Below are 20,009 nucleotides of genomic sequence, written 5' to 3' on the forward strand. Positions count from 1 at the left end.
GTGGGAAAAATTTAATGGAAAAACTTGGTAAAAAATACAGCAATATAGTCAAAAATGATGACTAGGAACTGCAGATGCCGGAGTCTTGAGTGAAAGACAAAGTGCTAGAGTAACTCAGCATGTTGGCCAGCATCTCTAGAGGACATGGATATGTGACATTTCAAGTCAGGACCCTTCTTGAGACTCTGGCACTTAGTGTTTTAGTAAACAACTAGACCAAGTGGACCCCTTGGGCCCAAACCTCCTGCATTGGTGCAGCACCCTCTCCTCCCCCTCCCCTCTCCCTCCTCCACCCCTTCCCTTCCCCCCACTCCATCCCCCTCAACCCCCCCTTATCCTCCCTCCGTCCCCCTCCCTCCCTCCCTAGGAGATAGATTTAAACTTTAAAATGTGAATAACTTAAAAAATATAACACCGATTTCAATGAAACTTCTTCCATTAGCACCAAAGGGACGAAGGTGAGTAAGGTGGGCCTAACATTGTCGTGCTATCGTGTACCGTTTTGGCTGTAGTTCACAAACAAACAAGAGTTATAGTATATAGAGATGATATTGGTCCTTCAGGATCTTGTGAATTAGAAATCTACAATATAGCTGTCAGTAATACACAATGAACTCTTGTAGATTTCAAATTATGCCAAAGATTTACTTTTTGTACACTTTATTCCATGCAATATTACAAATATACATACTCAAAACTCAGAGGAATATTTCAAATTAAAAATGATTTCCTTCTTTGTACACAGGTTGTGCTAGGCAATTTTTTGTTTCTTTCTGGCTTGAAATTGTTCTGTTTTTGCTTTCACTGATTTTACAAGTAAGGAAAGTCCATGGTCTACAGGTTTCATGACAGTCACTGTTTCCTCTCCGGACGTTTCACTCTTTCTTGCAAGAGATGCTGCCTGCTTCTGCTGCTCTTGTCTCTGCCTTGACTTCTCTTGCAGAAAAGACTGTGTGGCATTAGTCTTCTTAAAACCCGGGTCTGAAGGGTCCAGATTGAAATGATGTGAAGTATAAATGGCTCGAAACCGTGGGTCAGCAACGTCCACCTGCAAGAAAAACACTTTCTTAAACATATATAATCCACAATCATTTCACATAGCCTTCCAACGTAATAAATGGCAAAAATTAAGGCAACCTCAATCTTGCCAATGACCTCTATAATAATAGGACTGAAGTCACCATTTAGAAGTTCTTTCCTCACAAGTACCCAATTTCCAAATTCTCATGGAGAATGCAATGGATGCAGCTCAATTTTCCTTTTGCATATTTTTCCCTTTCTCCCCACAGAACAAACAATATAGTTTATGTGAACTTCACAAATGTGTTAATAACATTGACATAGATTTATGGCACAGGATGTCGCTCAGCCCATCATATTAATTCCATTAAAAATAGACCTGGTTAACTTTACTTTTCAGCTTCAAAGGTATTTATTTCACAAAATGCTGGAGTATCTCAGAAGATCAGGCAGCATCTCAGGAGAGAAGGAATGGGTGACTTTTCGGGTCGAGACCCTTCTTCAGGCTGAAGTCTGACCTGCTGAGTTACCCCAGCACTTTGTGAAATAAATACCTTCGATTTGTACCAGCATCTGCAGTTATTTTCTTACACTTACTTTTCAGATTGATCCATAGTCACAATATTCGTACAGACCTTTTTAAATAAGCTGACAATTTCTGCCTCCTCTGCCAGGGCAGGGAGAGTGTTACCAGCTTAAAATAATTCTCAACTCCCCAGTTCTTCCACAAATTACCAAGTGGGCAGAGATTTGATGCCTCTCTGCGAAATAAAATTAATCATTTTTGCTTACCTTTGTTATTTACACCTCCAATCTCTCTGCAGACTCCTCTGTTGCAAAGAAGAAAACTTTACCCGGACAGTCTCTTCTCAACGCTATAGTTCTCCAATCCTGAGAATATGCTCCTTTATGCTCACTCACAGGCAATCAAATCCTCGGTGGTGCAGCAACCAGAACTGCACACAGTACTCTTGTTGTGGCCCAATCAATAATCTATATACATTTACCAATGACTCCCTGTTCTTGTATTCTCTGCCTTGATCGACAAAGGCAACTTCATCAATCTTACCTACTGCCATCAAGAAAATAGGGACTTGCACTTCAAGATCCTCCTATCCCCCAACACTTCTCAGTAGTTCCTGCTTTCAGATAGTCCCTACTATCTTTCAGGAACTTGAGATAGACCCTGCTTTCCCTCTCTATCCCCTCCCCCTTCCCAGTTCTCCCACTAGTCTTCCTGTCTCTCACTACATCCTATCTTTGTCCCACCCCATCCCCTTACGTCAGTCTGAAGGGTCTCGACCCGAAATGTCACCCATTCCTTCTCTCCAGAGATGCTGCCTGACCTGCGAGTTACTCCAGCATTTTGTGTCTATCTTCGATTTAAACCAGAATCTGCAGTTTTCTTTCCTATACCATATAACCATATAACAACTACAGCACGGAAACAGGCCCGTTCGGCCCTTCCAGTCCACGCCGACCACTCTCCCTGACCTAGTCTCATCTACCTGCACTCAGACCATAACCCTCTAATCCCCTCTTATCCATATACCTATCCAATTTACTCTTAAATAATAAAATTGAGCCAGCCTCCACCACTTCCACCGGAAGCCCATTCCATACAGCCACCACCCTCTGAGTAAAGAAGTTACCCCTCATGTTACCCCTAAACTTTTGTCCCTCAATTCTGAAGCTATGTCCCCTTGTTGGAATCTTCCCCACTCTCAAAGGGAAAAGCCTACCCACGTCAACTCTGTCCGTCCCTCTCAAAATTTAAAAAACCTCTATCAAGTCCCCCCTCAACCTTCTACGCTCCAAAGAATAAAGACCCAACCTGTTCAACCTCTCTCTGTAGCTTAAGTGCTGAAACCCAGGCAACATTCTAGTAAATCTCCTCTGTACCCTCTCCATTTTGTCGACATCTTTCCTATAATTTGGCGACCAGAACTGCACACCATACTCCAGATTCGGCCTCACCAATGCCCTGTACAATTTCAACATCACATCCCAACTTTTATACTCGATGCTCTGATTTATAAAGGCAAGCATACCAAATGCCTTCTTCACCACCCTATCCACATGAGATTCCACCTTCAGGGAACAATGCATAGTTATTCCCAGATCCCTCTGTTCCACTGCATTCCTCAATTCCCTACCATTTACCCTGTACGTCCTATTTTGATTTGTCCTACCAAAATGCAGCACCTCACACTTATCAGCATTAAACTCCATCTGCCATCTTTCAGCCCACCCTTCCAAAAGGCCCAAGTCTCTGTAGACTTTGAAACTCTACTTCATTACTAACTACACCACCTATCTTAGTATCATCTGCATATTTACTAATCCAATTTGCCACACCATCATCCAGATCATTAATGTAAATGACAAACAACAGTGGACCCAACACAGATCCCTGGGGCACTCCACTAGACACTGGCCTCCAACCTGACATACAATTGTCAACCATTACCCTCTGGTATCTCCTATTCAGCCATTGTTGAATCCATCTTGCAACCTCACTATTAATACCCAACGATTTAACCTTCTTAATCAACCTTCCATGTGGAACCTTGTCAAATGCCTTACTGAAGTCCATATAGACAACATCCACAGCCTTGCCCTTATTAATTTCCCTGGTAACCTACTTCTCAGTATCTATGTATGAATTACTTCCTTATCTTGATTGTTCTCCCCAGATGCATCTTCTCACTTTCCATTCCATTTGCCAATTAAATGTCCACATAATAAGTTAATTGATGTCTTCCTGTAGCCCCAAACTATCTTCCTCACTATCAATATCACACTGCCAATTTTAATATTATCAGCAAACATCCCGATTGAAACCAAACTATTTGTCCTAACCACTTACATTTTTACCATTATAGATAACAGACAATTGGTGCAGGAGTAGGCCATTTGGCCCGTTGAGCCAGCAATACCATCCACTGTGATCATGGCTGATCATCCACATTATTTACCCCATTCCTGCCTTCTCCCCATATCCCTTGACTCTACTATCTTTTAGAGCTCTATCTAACTCTCTTGAAAGCATCCAGAAAATTGGCCTCCACTGCCTTCTGAGGCAGAACATTCCACAGATTCACAACTCTCTGGGTGAAAAAGTTTTTCGTCACCTCCATTCTAAATAGCCTACCCGTTATTCTTAAACTGTGGCCCCTGGTTCTGCACTCCCCCAACATTGGGAACACGTTGCCTGCCTCTAGCGTGTCCAATCCCTTAATAATCGTATCTGTTTCAATAAGATCCCACAAGTACATATCATATATATACAGCCGGAAACAGGCCTTTTCGGCCCTCCAAGTCCGTGCCGCCCAGTGATCCCCGTACATTAACACTATCCTACACCCACTAGGGACAATTTTTACATTTACCCAGCCAATTAACCTACATACCTGTACGTCTTTGGAGATTGTACATCTGGGAGATTGTTTGTGTCTTCCTTAGTAAAGACAGATCCAAAGTACCTCTTCAACCCGTCTGCCATTTCCTTGTTCCCCATAATAAATTCACCTGTTTCTGTCTTCAAGGGACCCACATTTGTTTTAACTTTTTTTTTTCTCTTCACATATCGAAATAAGCTTTTACTATCCTCCTTTATATTCTTGGTTAGCTTACCTTCGTACTTCATCTTTTCTGCCCGTATTGCCTTTTTAGTTATCTTCTGTTTCTCTTTAAAAGTTTCCCAATCCTCTGGCTTCCTGCTCATCTTTGTTATGTTATACTTCTCTTTTATTTTTATACTGTCCTTGACTTCCCTTATCAGCCACAGTCGCCTCTTACTCCCCTTAGAATCTTTCTTCCTCTTTGGAATGAACTGATCTTGCACCTTCTGCATTATTCCCAGAAATACCTGCCATTGTTGTTCCATAGTCATCCCTGCTAGGGTTTCTTTCCAGTCAACTTTGGCCAGCTCCTCCCTCATGCCTACATAGTCCCCTTTGCTCAACTGTAATAATGACACTTCCAACTTTCCCTTCTTCCTCTCAAAATGTCGATTAAAACTTATATTTTGGTTACTACCTCCTAATGGCTCCTTTACCATGAGTCCCCTATCAAATCCTGTTCATTACACAACATTAAATCCAGAATTGCCTTCTCCCTGGTAGGCTCCAGTACAAGCTGCTCCAAGAATCCATCTTGTAGGCACTCCACAAACTCCCTTTCTTGGGGTCTAGTATAAACCTGATTTTCCCAGTCTAAATTAAATTAATTCCCTGCATGTTGAAATCTCCCATAACCACCTTTGCTACATGCCAACTTTAACTCTTGATTCAACTTGCAAGAGGTCTATTACTGAGCCCTACAAAAACTCAATACCGTCGGTAACTCTTGTTTCTGTTGACAACGATCCTTTGCTTTCTGCCAGTGACTTAATTTGTTAATTTCTCTGAGATTACATGGGCCTTTTATCTTTTTGATCAATCTTCCATGTATGATTTTGTCAAACATTTTCCTACCTCAAATTCCCTACACACGATCTCAAAAATTCTATTAAGCTAGTCAGAAATTACTTTCCCTTCACAAGTCCTCACTGACTGTCCACAATTAACTTGCGCATCTCTTAATGCTGATTGTTGATTTTTTCCAACAATTTGCCCATTAATGATGTAAGATTGTAGTTACTCGGTCTCCCTTTTCAAACAATGGTAGCAGTCAGCAACTTACCATTCGTCTGGTACCAAGTCTTCAGCCAAACACCATTAGAAAATTATAATCTGCGTTTGTTTTCCCCCTCACTTCCTTTAAGAACCCAAAATCCAAAAATGGCTGAAATAAATAATTGCCTGGAAGATGTCTTTTTCAAGGAGCCCTTGCTTTTTAATTAGTCTCTTCTCGCTAAGATTCTATTGTTCCACTGTTTTTCCGTAATTAAAATATCTTTGGTCTCCTTTTCATCATAGTGAAAAGGTTACCCCTCAGGTTCCTATTAAATCTTTTCCCCTTCACCGTAAACCTACGTCCTCTGGCCCTCGATTCCCCTGCGCAGGGCAAGAGATTCTGTGCATCTACCCAATCTATTCCTTTCATGATTTTATACACCTTCATAAGATCACCCCTCATCCTTCTACGCACCATGGAATAGAGTCCCAGCCTACTCAACCTCTCCCTGTAGCTCAGACCCTTGAGTCCTGGCAAAATCCTCGTAAATCAAGCCTCGTGGTATCGTCTTAAGCCAAATACCATTAAAAAACGATCATCTGAGTTTGCAATGTTTTATCCTTCACTTCTTTTAAGAATCCAAAATACATAATGGGTGGAATTAAATGAATAATTACCTGGAAGTTGTCTTTTTCAAGGAGCCCTTGCTTTTTAATTAGTTTCTTCTTTTTCATCTTGCTAAGATTCTGTTGTTCCACTATTTTGTCATAATTAAAATGACTTCGGTCTTCGTCCTCATCATCCATCATCAGCAAGGTCATTTCTGCCTGATTATGAAATATTATGCAAAGTAAGGTCTCCAAACATTACTCACAAAAGAAAGTAATAATTTGTAAATCTTATTTAAGGCAAAAGATACTGATATTTGCGATGTTAGATCCGGGTGCCATCCAGTTCCATTGACACAAATGTTAAACCAAGTGCACTGAGCGAGCATTTATGTTCCTATAAATCCTATTCACTTTACAGTTTCATCAATATTCCAAACTACCACGTGGATTTATCATCAGTTTTTCTATAAATACGATGGAACTTTATTTATCCCAGGAGGGAAATTGGTCTGCCAACAGTCATAAAACACAACAACAGATTTTTTTAGATTTTAGATTTAGAGATACAGCGCAGAAACAGGCCCTTCGGCCCACCGGGTCCACGCCGCCCAGCGATCCCCGCACACTAACACTATCCTACACCCACTAGGGACAATTTAAAAAAAAACATTTGCCCAGCCAATTAACCTACATGCCTGTATGCCTTTTCATGATGTACATGAAACATGAAACTAAAATGACGAGTGGAAAGTCCAGGATTGGGGACGTGCAAAGATTGGGGAGGGGGAGTCAGCCTACCCCACGACAGAAGGGGAAGTAGTTGTACAATTTGATAGACGAAGGGAAAAAGGATCTCCTGTCCTGCATCATATTGGAACCAGTCTGTTGCTGAAGGTGCTCCTCAGGTTGACCAGTGTGTCATGGAGGGGGTGAGCTGTATTGTCCAAGATGCTCTGCAGTTTAAGGAGCATCCTCCCTTCCAAGACCACCTCCCATGAATCTAACTCCACCCCCAGGACGGAGCCAGCCTTCCTAATGAGCTTGATTCTGTTGGCCTTCGCCCTGCTACCCCAGCACACAACAGCGTAGAAGATGGCACTGGCCACCACCGATTGATGGAACATCTGCAAAATCTTACTGCAGACGTTGAAAGAGCAGAGCCTCCTCAGAAAGTACAGGCGGCTCTGTCCCCTCTTACACTGTGCCTCAGCGTTCCTGGACCAGTCCAGTTAACTGTCCATGGACACTCCAAGGTATTTGTGCTTCTTAGTAAATTGCACATCCACACCCTTGATGGAGACGGGACAGGGGTGTTCCTCTCCTCCTAAAGTCCACCACTCACTGCTTCGTCTTGTCGGTGTTGAGCTGCAGGTGATTCAGCCCACACCACTCAACAAAGTTGTTGACAACACTGTATTCAGCTTCTCTCCCCTTACTGATGCAACCCACAAATGCAGAGTAATCCGAAAACTTCTGCAGGTGGCAGGAGTCCGAGTTGTATTGAAGTTAAAGGTGGAGATGGTGAACAGAAAGGGAGAGAGGAAGGAGAGAGGACTGTCATCTGTGGGGCCCCTGTGTTGCTCACTACCATGTCCGAGGCACAGCTCTGCAGCCTGACACACTGTGGTCGCCTAGTCAGGTAATTGGTGATCCAGGACACCAATGGAACATCTGCCCGCATCTTCATCAGTTTGCTCCCTAGCAGTGCAGGCTGGATGGTGTTAAAAGCACTGCAAAAGCCAAAATAGGATTCTGTGCAAATTTTAGAGGAAACTGTGACGGTGGTACTCCCGTGCACATACTGGCTTGGCTCTTCTTGATGGTGGACATGCTGGCAAAGTACAAGTAAGAAATAGCTCTGCATTTTGCAGATGCCACACATTGCAGCCATGGTGCACTAGTGGGGGGGGGGGGACTAAATGTTTAAGATCTTGACCGGGGAACCTATTAAGCAGGTTACTTCATTGACACCTCACCTTGCTTGACCCTTCGCATCCCTAGTTGAACTCGGGTTGGACCCCTGGCTTGATGGTACTGATTCAGTGGAGCATGCAGGGCCCAAAGTCACATATTGTTATTGGTTATGGGGAGAAGGAAGGAGAATGGGGTTAGGAGGGAGAGATAGATCAGCCATGATCAGCCAATGGTGGAGTAAACCTGATGGGCAGAATGGCCTAATTCTACTCCTATCACTTGTGACCTTACAAAAGTAGAATTCTGCAGCAGCAGATTGTCTCTGGCTTTGAGAACTGCCAGACGTATTGAAAGTTGATGTCATTTAGCATGACACCAATGCCACACACCGTGACGAAGTGTATCCACCAGATCAGCATTAGATTTTGTCTTCATCTCAGCTGTTTTCAGGCAACTGAATGGTCCACTCACAAGCTGGAGTGTAGTCGTGACATCCCATCTACTTCATTGGAGATCTATAAACTTTCTTTAAAGGGACTTTATTGGATTTCTATGTTACATCCTTGCACTAAATTTTGGGCCTTTTATCTTTGCACTACGGACGGCTTGATCGTATTCTCGTATACAGGTGCTCCTCAACTTACGATGGGGTTACGTTCCGAGAAACCCATCGGAAACCAAAAATATCGTAGGTCGAAAATGCATTTAATACACCTAACCTACCAAACATCATAGCCACCTAACCTACAGAACATCATAGCCACCTAACCTACCAAACATCATAGCCACCTAACTTACCCAACATCATAGCCACCTAACCTACCAAACATCATAGCCACCTAACTTACCCAACATCATAGCCACCTAACCTACCAAACATCATAGCCACCTAACCCACCCAACATCATAGCCACCTAACTTACCAAACATCAGAGCCACCTAACCCACCCAACATCATAGCCACCTAACCTACTGATCATAGCCACCTAACCTACCAACATCATAGCCACCTAACCGACACAACATCATAGCCACCTAACCTACCCAACATCATAGCCACCTAACCTACAGAACATCATAGCCACCTAACCTACCAAACATCATAGCCACCTAACTTACCCAACATCATAGCCACCTAACCTACCCAACATCATAGCCACCTAACCTACCGAACATCATAGTCACCTAATCTACCGAACATCATAGCCACCTAACCTACTGAACATCATAGTCACCTAACCTACCCAACATCATAGCCACCTAACCTACACAACATCATAGCCACCTAACCTACCCAACATCATAGCCACCTAACCTACCAAACATCATAGTCACCTAATCTACCGAACATCATAGCCACCTAACCTACTGAACATCATAGTCACCTAACCTACCCAACATCATAGCCACCTAACCTGCACATCATAGCCACCTAACCTACCCAACATCAGTCACCTAACCTACCGAACATCATAGCCACCTAACCTACCAACATCATAGCCACCTAACCTACCGAACATCATAGCCACCTAACCTACTGAACATCATAGCCACCTAACCTACCCAACATCATAGCCACCTAACCAACATCATAGCCACCTAACCTACCCAACATCATAGCCACCTAACCTACTGAACATCATAGCCACCTAACCTACTGAACATCATAGCCACCTAACCTACCCAACATCATAGCCACCTAACCAACATCATAGCCACCTAACCTACCCAACATCATAGTCACCTAACCTACCAAGCATTATATCATCACGAGAGAGTATCGTACCACATATCGCTAGCCCGGGAAAAGATCAAAATTCAAATTTCGAAGTACTGTTTCTATTGAAAGTGTATTGCTTTTGCACCATCGTAAAGTCGAAATATCGTAAATCGAAGCATCGTACGTCGAGGAGCATCTGTATTTGACTGGATAGCATGCAAATAATAGCTTTTCACTGTATCTCGGAGTTGTTACACGTGACAATAATAAACTAAATTAAAAATTTATCACATTACACACCCGATTGCATTGTCCAAAGCTGCCACTTTTCACAATGAAACAAAGTTCTACAAATAGTAACTATATAAATGCACTATTTAAGAATAACTGATTGGCACTGGTTACAGATAAACTTTAATAAAAGGGGGAAAAAATCTTCCTCTTAATTTCTGACAGCATGATATTTTTGACCTAAACCTAGCAGCACCTATTATTGAAAATATATATCTCAATTGCATAATAATATTCACTGCATTAAGCATATTTTTAATTCCTGAGCAGTTCCTCGAAGGTTGCAAAACATACTTGGCTAATAAAGTATGATTTGTGAATTGTGAATCTCTTACCTTTTCTTTCTCTAAATTGGCTTCCTCTTCTGTCGTCAATGGTTTAATCTTTGACCGTTGGATCTTTTTGCTCACTTTCTTCAGTTGTGGTGCTAGAGAAGAAATAAATCACAGAAAAACATCATGATATAGATGATATTGTTTGCACAACAAAAAATGCAAAATCAAGCAAGATAGACAATAGACAATAGGTGCAGGAGTAGGCCATTTGGCCCTTCGAGCCAGTATCATCATTCAATGTGATCATGTCTAATGTTACTAAATAGGAAACAATCCCATTGCACAACACCCATTTAGGAAGGCACATATGCAGTCCACTTGAATGCAACTAAAATGTAAATAATCATGAAATTACCAAAGATCTAACTAGATTTTTGTACTTTTGCACATTTTTTGACTTCGTGGTGAAATGGACAAGCTGAGTCCAGGGCGGCAACATAGCAAATGAAATACAATGCGGAAAAATATGATGTTCCACACATTGGTACAGGGAATAGAAACATAGAAAATAGGTGCAGGAGTAGGCCATTCGGCCCTTCGAGCCATTCAATATGATCATGGCTGATCATCCAAAATCAGTACCCCGTTCCTGCTTTCTCCACATATCCCTTGATTCCGTTAGCCCTTAGAGCTATACCTAACTCTCTCTTGAATACATCCAGTGAATTGGCCTCCACTGCCTTCGGTGGTAGAGAATTATTAGCCTTCATTACTAGAAAGTTTGAATGTAGGAGTAACAACGTCAATGCAATTATGGAAGAACTTCCTGATATCGTAGCTGCAATATTGTGTATAGTTTTGGTCTCTTAAGCTGGAAAGGATGCAGTTGATAGAATGAGTGCAGTAAAGATTTACTGGACTAGTTCCAATGAAGGCTGCTTTGCAAAATGAGTAGGTCTAGTGTTTGGAAAACAGAAATACACAGAATTCTTAAAGAGCCTGATGGGTTAGATGCACGGAAGATGTTTGTTCTAGCAGAGGGGTACAGGGCAAGAACAAGGAATGGGCCCTTTAGGATTGAGATGAGATTTTTTTCCTCCCACTTGAAGTCTGGTGAACCTTTGAAGTTCTCTGACTGAAAGGCTGTGGTTCAGGCACTCTGTGCATTCAAAGCATATTGATAGATATCTGGACATGAAGGAATCCAGGGATATGAGCAGACTGTTGGTAGAAGATCAACCATGATATTAATGAATGGCACAGCTGGCTTCAAGAGTTAAATAATAGCCTTATGTTTTTTTAATATCTGCATGTAACTGAATCGTAATACTTTTTTTTACCAAGTTTAGTTACATGATTCGAGTAATGTTAAAATGTAAATAGAAAGTAATTATGAATAGTTTCCCCAGTAGAATTTTATACTCAGCTAGGATTTTCTATTAACATTTTAATTTATCACTGAATTCAAAATCATCACAGATTACTAAATGCTACTCCTGAAACATTGACTTAGATTAAATGATAAAATAATGTGATGTAGGAACAAGGGCATCATCTCTGGGGAACATAGAGAGGTGATGTTTTGGGTCAAGACCCACCTTGAGACTGATTGTAGGGTGTGGGGAGGGAAGAAAGCAGGAAGAGGGGCAGGACAAAGCCTGGCAGGTAATGGGTTGAAGGTAGACACAAAATGCTGGAGTAACTCAGCAGGACAAGCAGCATCTCTGGAGAGAAGCAATGGGTGACGTTTTGGGTCTCGACCCGAAACGTCACCCATTCTTTCTCTCCAGAGATGCTGCCTGTCCCGCTGAGTTACTCCAGCATTTTGTGTCTTCCTTTGATTTAAACGAGCTTCTGCAGTTCTTTCCTACACAGGTAATGGGTTGATATAGGTGAGGGGGCTATGACAGGCAGATGATTAGACAAAAGCAGAGATGAAAAGATCGGAGGCATGAGACAAAAGTATGTAAGAGTTGCGAATTGTGAAGTTAGAGGAAGGAATGTAGGTGGAGGGGGCGAGAAATAGGTGCAATTCCAAGTGGGATACAGGGAAGTGACGGGGGGGGGGGGGGGGGGGGGGGTTTGTAGCTACTTAAAATTGGAGAATTCAGCGTTGATACTGTGGGTTGTAAGGTACTCAGCATATGAGGTGCTGTTCCTTCAGTTTGCACTGGGCCTCACTCTGGCAATGGAGGTGGCCCAGGTCAGAATGGGAATGGGAGTTAAAATGCTTCGCAATCAGGAGATCCAGTGGGCCTTGTTGGACCGGGTGCGAATTTTCAGCGAATTGGTGGCTTGAGTCTACGCTTGGCCTCGCCGATGTTCAGGAAGCCACATCGGAAGCACCAGATGCAATAGATGAGGTTCAAAGAGATGCACGTGGACATATGACTCACCTGGAAGGACTGTGGGGGGGGGGGGGGGTCACTAGATGGAGGCGAGGGAGGATGTAAAGGGACAGGTGTTACATCTCCAGCGCTTGCATGGGAAATTACCTGGGATAGGGGGTGGTTCGGGTGGGAAGGGATGAGCGAACCAAGGAGTTGCGGAGGGAGCCGTCCGGGGTTGGGGGGGGGTGGGAAGATGTGACTCGTGGTGGGATCACATTAGAGGTGGAATGGAAATGTTGGAGGATGGTGTGTTGGACGTGGAGGTCGGTGGGGTGAAAGGCGAGGACCAGGGGAACTCTATCCTCGTTCTGTCTGGTGGAAGGGGGAGCAGAACAGCGGAACAGAGAGGAGACCATCTCCGGCTGAGGGATTCATCTATGACTGCAGGGGAGAAAGCCACGTTTACTAAAGAATGAGGACATCTACTACAGAAAGCCTCATCTTGGGAGCAGATGTGGCAGAGACGGAGAGATTGAAGGCAGGGATAGCGTCTGTGCAAGAGGCAGGGCCCAGATAACTGGGAGTTGGGAGGTTTGCAGTAGACATCAGTTGATAATCTATCCCCTAGTCAAGTCAAGTCAAGTCAATTTTATTTGTATAGCACATTTAAAAACTACCCACATTCGCCAAAGTGCTTTACATCAGTTCAGGTACTAAGGTACTAAGAATGAACATACAATGGCACACAAACATAACAGCACATACATAAACAGTTCACAGCGCCTCCTCAAAGGGCCTCAAACACTAGGGAGTAGAAATAGGTTTTGAGCCTGGACTTAAAGGAGTCGATGGAGGGGGCAGTTCTGATGGGGAGAGGGATGCTGTTCCACAGTCTAGGAGCTGCAACCGCAAAAGCGCAGTCACCCCTGAGCTTAAGCCTAGACCACGGGATAGTCAGTAGCCCCAAGTCAGCCGACCTGAGGGACCTGGAGATAGAGTGGTGGGTTAGAAGATTTTTGATATGGGGTGGGGAAAGCCCGTTTAGGGCTTTGTATGTGAATAGGAGGAGCTTGAAGTTGATTCTGTACTGTACTGGGAGCCAGTGGAGAGAGGCCAGAATCGGGGTGATGTGGTCCCTTTTACGAGTACCCGTCAGGAGTCTCGCTGCGGCATTTTGGACCAGTTGCAGGCGGGATTGGCTACGATGGAGACAAGAGAGATCAAGAGACTCGCCAGAGGCAGAGCCCTCTACCCTTTTATGTATTTTTAAAATTACAATATTATGATATGTTTTCTTACTTTCAAGAGGGATGGATGAATAGTGAGGAGTTACTAGAAACATCACTGTAATCGCAGTTCAATTACTTGTTCAGACTTTTATAGCGTCCGATTTTGGAACACATTTAAAGTTAGAAAATAGCTATAAATGCACCCAAGTACAGGTGCTCCTCAGCTTCCGATGGGGTTCTGTTCCGAGAAACCCATCGCAAACCGAAAGTATCGTAAGTCAAAATGCATTATAGACAATAGACAATAGGTGCAGAAGGAGGCCATTCGGCCCTTCGAGCCAGCACCGCCATTCAATGTGATCATGGCTGATCATTCTCAATCAGTACCCCGTTCCTGCCTTCTCCCCATACCCCCTGACTCCGCTATCCTTAAGAGCTCTATCTAGCAATCTCTTGAATGCATTCAGAGATTTGGCTGCCACTGCCTTCTGAGGCAGAGAATTCCACAGATTCACAACTCTCTGACTGAAAAAGTTTTTCCTCATCTCAGTTCTAAATGGCCTACCCCTTATTCTTAAACTGTGGCCCCTGGTTCTGGACTCCCCCAACATTGGGAGCATGTTTCCTGCCTCTAACGTGTCCAACCCCTTAATAATCTTATACGTTTCGCTATTACATGCGATCACGTGGCCGGACGCGAGCGGCGGCTCGCTACGGGCCGCTGCCGTTTGCACCATCGCAAAGTCGAACTATCGCAAGTCGAAGCATCGTAAGCCGGGGACCACCTGTACAAAAAACTTACCTGACTGCCCCAGTTCATCTGTGAAGAAGGATTCATTCAAATCTACATCAGATGGAACCTCGTCGTCACTCAATTCCTCTGTGCCTTTTGCCTGCAAAGAGAAAAACATTTCAAATTATTTTCCATGAGAAATTTAGATTAATTGCAAAAACATATGCTATGTCACACAATGTGACTCTGGCCAAATTTCAAATAATACTCCACAAAGGAGTTGTCACTTCAGCACAGATTCTGCACAACCCTTTTGAAAGGAAAACTAATTTGGAAAAAAATGCAAAATGAAAAGGAATGGGTTAGACACTTGACCAGGGGGTATGGGGAGAAGGCAGGAACGGGGTACTGATTGTGAATGATCAGCCATGATCACATTGAATGGTGGTGCTGGCTCGAAGGGCTGAATGGCCTACTCCTTTTGTCTCCAATTGACTCCAATTGTCTATTGTCTATTTTCTATTGACCTTTGGGATCCAAATACCAGATTCAAGATTCAATTTATTGTCACATGTACCAATTAAGGTACAGTGAAATTTGAGTTACCATACAGCCATACTAAGTAAAAAGCAACAAGACACACAGCCACATAAAATATAATTTAACATAAACATCCACCACATTCCTCACTGTGATGGAATAAAGTTAAATCCTCCTCCTCTATGCTAGACAATGATTATGAAGGTCCCCTATGCCTGCAACATTCTTGTTGAAATGCGTTTGAACAATTTCATCCCTGTTAACTCGATGCAGAAGAAACAGAATAAATTTAAAGTGATAAATTTAATTAAAGGCAGAGTTAAGAACTTTTACACTTCATCCCACTGGTCAATTCTTGAACAAAGAATATTCCCTGCATGCATGAGGTGAAGTGTTAATGATTCTGTTCTTGGGTAATAAAATCGCACACTGAGAACAAATCGGAACCAATCAAACATATAGTTGCTCATTGACACAACAAGCTGGAGTAACTCAGCGGGTCAGGCAGCATCTCTGGAGAAAAGGAATAGGTGACGTTTCACAGAGTGCTGGAGTAACTCAGCAGGTCAGACAGCATCTCTGGAGAAAAGGAATAGGTGACGTTTCGGGTCGAGACTGAGTCTGAAGAAAGGTCTCGACCCGAAACGTCACCTATTCCTTTTCTCCAGAGATGATGTCTGACCCGCTGAGTTACTCCAGCTTTTTGTGTCTATCTTTGGTTTAAACCCAGCACCTGCAGTTCCTTCCTCCACATGTAGTTGCTCATGATCCATGTCCTTCGATAGTTTTGGCACAGTAACATTCAGTGACCCACTTGGGCTCGTCCCAAGTGGAGACTGTAATGTAGCCGATCATTTAGTAGAGCACAGTCCAGGGAATATCCTGGAAGAATTCTCAAGGGTCCAACAGAGTAGTTGTAACTTCCACACATTTTCAAGATCTGAGACTGGGAAAGCTTTGCACTGAACCTTTACCAGATTATTCTGGGGCAAGTCCTATGGGCCCCATAAAAAATGAAAGGATGAAACACTACACCACTGGAAGGGCAGGCAGAGCCTTTTAATGAGTTAATTTAAGTATTTTTAAATAGTGTGTGTGTTTTTACATTAACAAATTTAAAATAAGCATCTACTTTTTTATTTAGAAAATTAGTCCAAAGCGTTTTGAAATGTCAAAGACCTGTGCAAGATCTTGCCCATTCTTCAGAGTTAAATATAATCTTTCACAGGATGCGACCAATTCAAATACTCATTTTTCTTTGGATTGTTATGTTATACAAGTCAAGGTCAGTCAACGAGGTACGATCTAGAATGCTGTCAAAATTTGTCTCCAGTATATCAATTTGTCTCCAGTAAAAAACAGCAAAATTTTAATAACAATAGCCGGGCATGGCCCCCGTTAGGCCCAAACCTCTCCTGCGGGCCCGGCAACCCTCCGTCAAATTTGAGGAAGGATATTCTTGCTATTGAGGGCGTGCAGCGTAGGTTTACTAGGTTAATTCCCGGAATGGCGGGACTGGATCGACTAGGCTTGTATACACTGGAATTTAGAAGGATGAGAGGAGATCTTATCGAAACGTATAAGATTATTAAGGGGTTGGACACGTTAGAGGCAGGAAACGTTCCCAATGTTGGGGAAGTCCAGAACAAGGGGCCACAGATTAAGAATAAGGGGTTGGCCATTTAGAACTGAGATGAGGAAAAACCTTTTTCAGTCAGAGAGTTGTAAATCTGTGGAATTCTCTGCCTCAGAAGGCAGTGGAAGCCAATTCTCTGAATGCATTCAAGAGAGAGCTAGATAGAGCTCTTAAGGATAGCGGAGTCAGGGGGTATGGGGAGAAGGCAGGAACGGGGTACTGATTGAGAATGATCAACCATGATCATATTGAATGGCGGTGCTGGCTCGAAGGGCCGAATGGCCTCCTCCTGCACCTATTGTCTATTGTCAAACCTCTCCTGACGACACTCACCCACTCCATCCCCCCTCAACCCCCCCCCCCCATAAATTTCAAAAATAATTGAAAACTTTCCAAAATGTTCTTTGTTTTAGCACGTTGAAAGTTATTATGGAAAGTGAACTTTGGTGAGGCAAGGGCAAAGCTTTATGTTCAAAGTAGTACATAAAGAAATAATACTGATTTAAGATGTAGCACAGGGGTGATGTGGCACAGTGCAGCTGTAATACGTGGGAACTGTGAAAACTACCGAGATATTCAGTGAAACGTATGAACTAAATTACTGTAATTAAAGGAATTTTTGTTGAGTTGATGAGCTGAGGTCAAATATTCGGTCACTGCAATGCATCAGCGAGAGATTTAACTGGGCATTTAACTTGCATCCCTATGATTAAATAATGCAAAATCAAATCAGTCAAAAGAGACAGGAAAGTATAACTAAGAGTGAAGCGGGTATGAGAATCCAAAAGAAGAGCCTTTAGTCCTTGCGTTTGAACAAGGCACAAAATATTTAAGAATGTTTCAAAACTAAATGGGATAACTAAGTTGAGAAAGTGGAATAACATCGAACTATTGTGAACGGGTGATCACTGGTCAGTGAGGACACAGGCCCCATCGCAGAAGCGTCCACGTCGCAGGGCTGGAAACTGGAAGTGTCCTGAGCTAATTCTGCTCCCACCATCGTCTACTGTACAAGTGATGGCTCCCACTGATTGTCGCCGGAAGCTTGCGCCCTTTTCAGGATGGACAATGACAGTGATGTAACGTTTGAAACATGGCTGATGGACTCGAAAGAAGAAGAAATGAGAACTCAGTGAGCCGAAGGGCCTGTTTCCATGCTGTATCTCTCGCTCAATCAAAAAGTATCGAGGGCGGCAGACCCTAACCAGTCTGAAGAAGGGTCTTGACTCGAAGTGTCACCCATTCCTTCTCTCCAAAATGCTGCCTTTTCCGCTGAGTTACTCCAGCTTTTTATGTCTATTATTATAGATTTGGTTTAGTTTACAGATACAGCTTGGAAACAGGCCCTTCGGCCCACCGAGTCCTCACTGACCAGCGTTCACCCCACACACTAAAATTTTCCTACATACACTAGGGACAATTTACAATTATACCAAGCCAATTAACCTGGAAATCTGTACGTCTTTGGAGTGTAGAAGGAAACCGGAGCACCAGGAGAAAACCCAGGCGGTCACAGGGAGAACGTACAAACTCTGTACAGACAGCGCCCATAGTCAGGATCAAACCCAGGTCTCTGGTGCTGTAAGGCAGCAACTCTGCCGCTGTGTCACCGATTATGAAACAGAATTAGGGTATCATCATCATATATCATATATATACAGCCGGAAACAGGCCTTTTCGGCCCACCAAGTCCGTGCCGCCCAGCGATCCCCACATTTCCTATGTGGCAAGAAATGAGGATGGGTTGACAGAGAGAAAGTACAATGGGCATAAACTGGGCATTTTTGGGTTGGGAAGCTGAGGGACCAGTTGCGAGACAGAGGGATTGATGCTGGGGCCAGAGCTGCCGAGCAGTCACATTAATGATGTGGACCTAATCCTTGTGTAACACATCCAGTTTTGTTACCGATTCAAAACTGGGTGATTGTGTGACGGATGTTGAGGAGGATGCCAAGGGGCTTGAGGGCGAAAGTCAAGAGGGGCAAGGTCAATGGAGATGGTGCATAATGCAGAAAAATACAATGTCATCCATTTCGTGGATAAAACAGAAAACCTATTTTTCTTTTTAAAAAGAGAATGATGAGAGATTAAATTTGATGCATTCCATATGAATGGAGATTAAAAGTCGATACGCACATAATTTTGTTTGGAGGTGATAGATGTGAAGGTGATGCTTATCCAGACTGGAATATAGAGCGGAGAACAACAGTCTTAACAGAGCCATTCAGAACCGAGATTAAAAGAAATACCGTCACTTAGAAAATAAGAGAATTTTAACATTCTCCACCCTGGAGGGCTATGGAAGCTCAATTATTTGATATGAGATTGTTAGATATTTTTATATATGTTAAGAAAAGCAAGGGATGTGGCACGAGTCCAGGAAAAGTTATTCCAAGGTAACATATCAACCACGGAACGATGAAGCAGGCAAAAAGAGCCAAATACCCTACTCCTGCTTAAACTTATGTCATCGCTTTTGATGAAGCAGAGCCACCACATTTTATTCGTAAGGCAACAAATGAAGGCAGAAAATATACACCGATCAGCCAAAACATTGTGACCACTGACAGGCAAAGTGAATAACATTGGTTATCTTGCTACAATGGCACCTGTCAAGGGGTGGGGTATATTAGGCAGCAAGTGAACAGTCAGTTCTTGAAGTTGATGTTTTGGATGCAGGAGGAATGGGCAGGAGTAAAGACCTGAGCAACTTTGACAAGGGGCAAATTGTTTGTGGCCAGATGACTGGGTCAGAGCATCTCTGAAACGGCAAGGCTTGTGGGGTGCTCCCGGTCAGCAGTGGTCAGTACCTACCGACAGTGGTCCGAGGAGGGTCAAACCACAAACCGGCGACAGACAGGGTGTTGGGTGCCCAAGGCTCATCGATGCGCGAGGGCAACGAAGGATATCACGTCTGGTCCGAACCGACAGAAGGTCGACTGTGGCACAAGTCACAGAAAATTTTAATGGTGGCCACGGGAGGAATGTGTCACAATACACAGTGCATCGCACCCTGCTGCGTATGGGGCTGCACACGGAGAACCAACAGCATATTAGGCAGGTGGTCATAATGTTTTGGCTCATCAGGTC

General features: G+C 43.4%; 1 protein-coding gene across 3 annotated transcripts in view; it reads right to left on the reverse strand.

Annotated features, from left to right (window-relative positions):
• Nucleotides 1–643: 643 nt before the first annotated feature.
• esf1 (ESF1 nucleolar pre-rRNA processing protein) overlaps nt 644–20,009 on the reverse strand; it is a 65,201-nt gene continuing 45,835 nt past the window's right edge. For all 3 annotated transcript variants that reach the window (XM_078405654.1, XM_078405655.1, XM_078405656.1), the window contains exons 11-14: nt 14,813–14,903; nt 10,512–10,603; nt 6,318–6,467; nt 644–1,048 (exon numbers count right to left, since the gene is read on the reverse strand). In XM_078405654.1, coding sequence (XP_078261780.1) covers nt 752–1,048; nt 6,318–6,467; nt 10,512–10,603; nt 14,813–14,903 — 630 coding nt within the window. In that variant the 3' untranslated portion in view covers nt 644–751. The remainder of the gene's footprint in view (nt 1,049–6,317; nt 6,468–10,511; nt 10,604–14,812; nt 14,904–20,009) is intronic.

The sequence above is a fragment of the Rhinoraja longicauda genome, chromosome 9 (assembly GCF_053455715.1).
Source record: "Rhinoraja longicauda isolate Sanriku21f chromosome 9, sRhiLon1.1, whole genome shotgun sequence".
Lineage (NCBI taxonomy): Eukaryota > Metazoa > Chordata > Chondrichthyes > Rajiformes > Arhynchobatidae > Rhinoraja > Rhinoraja longicauda.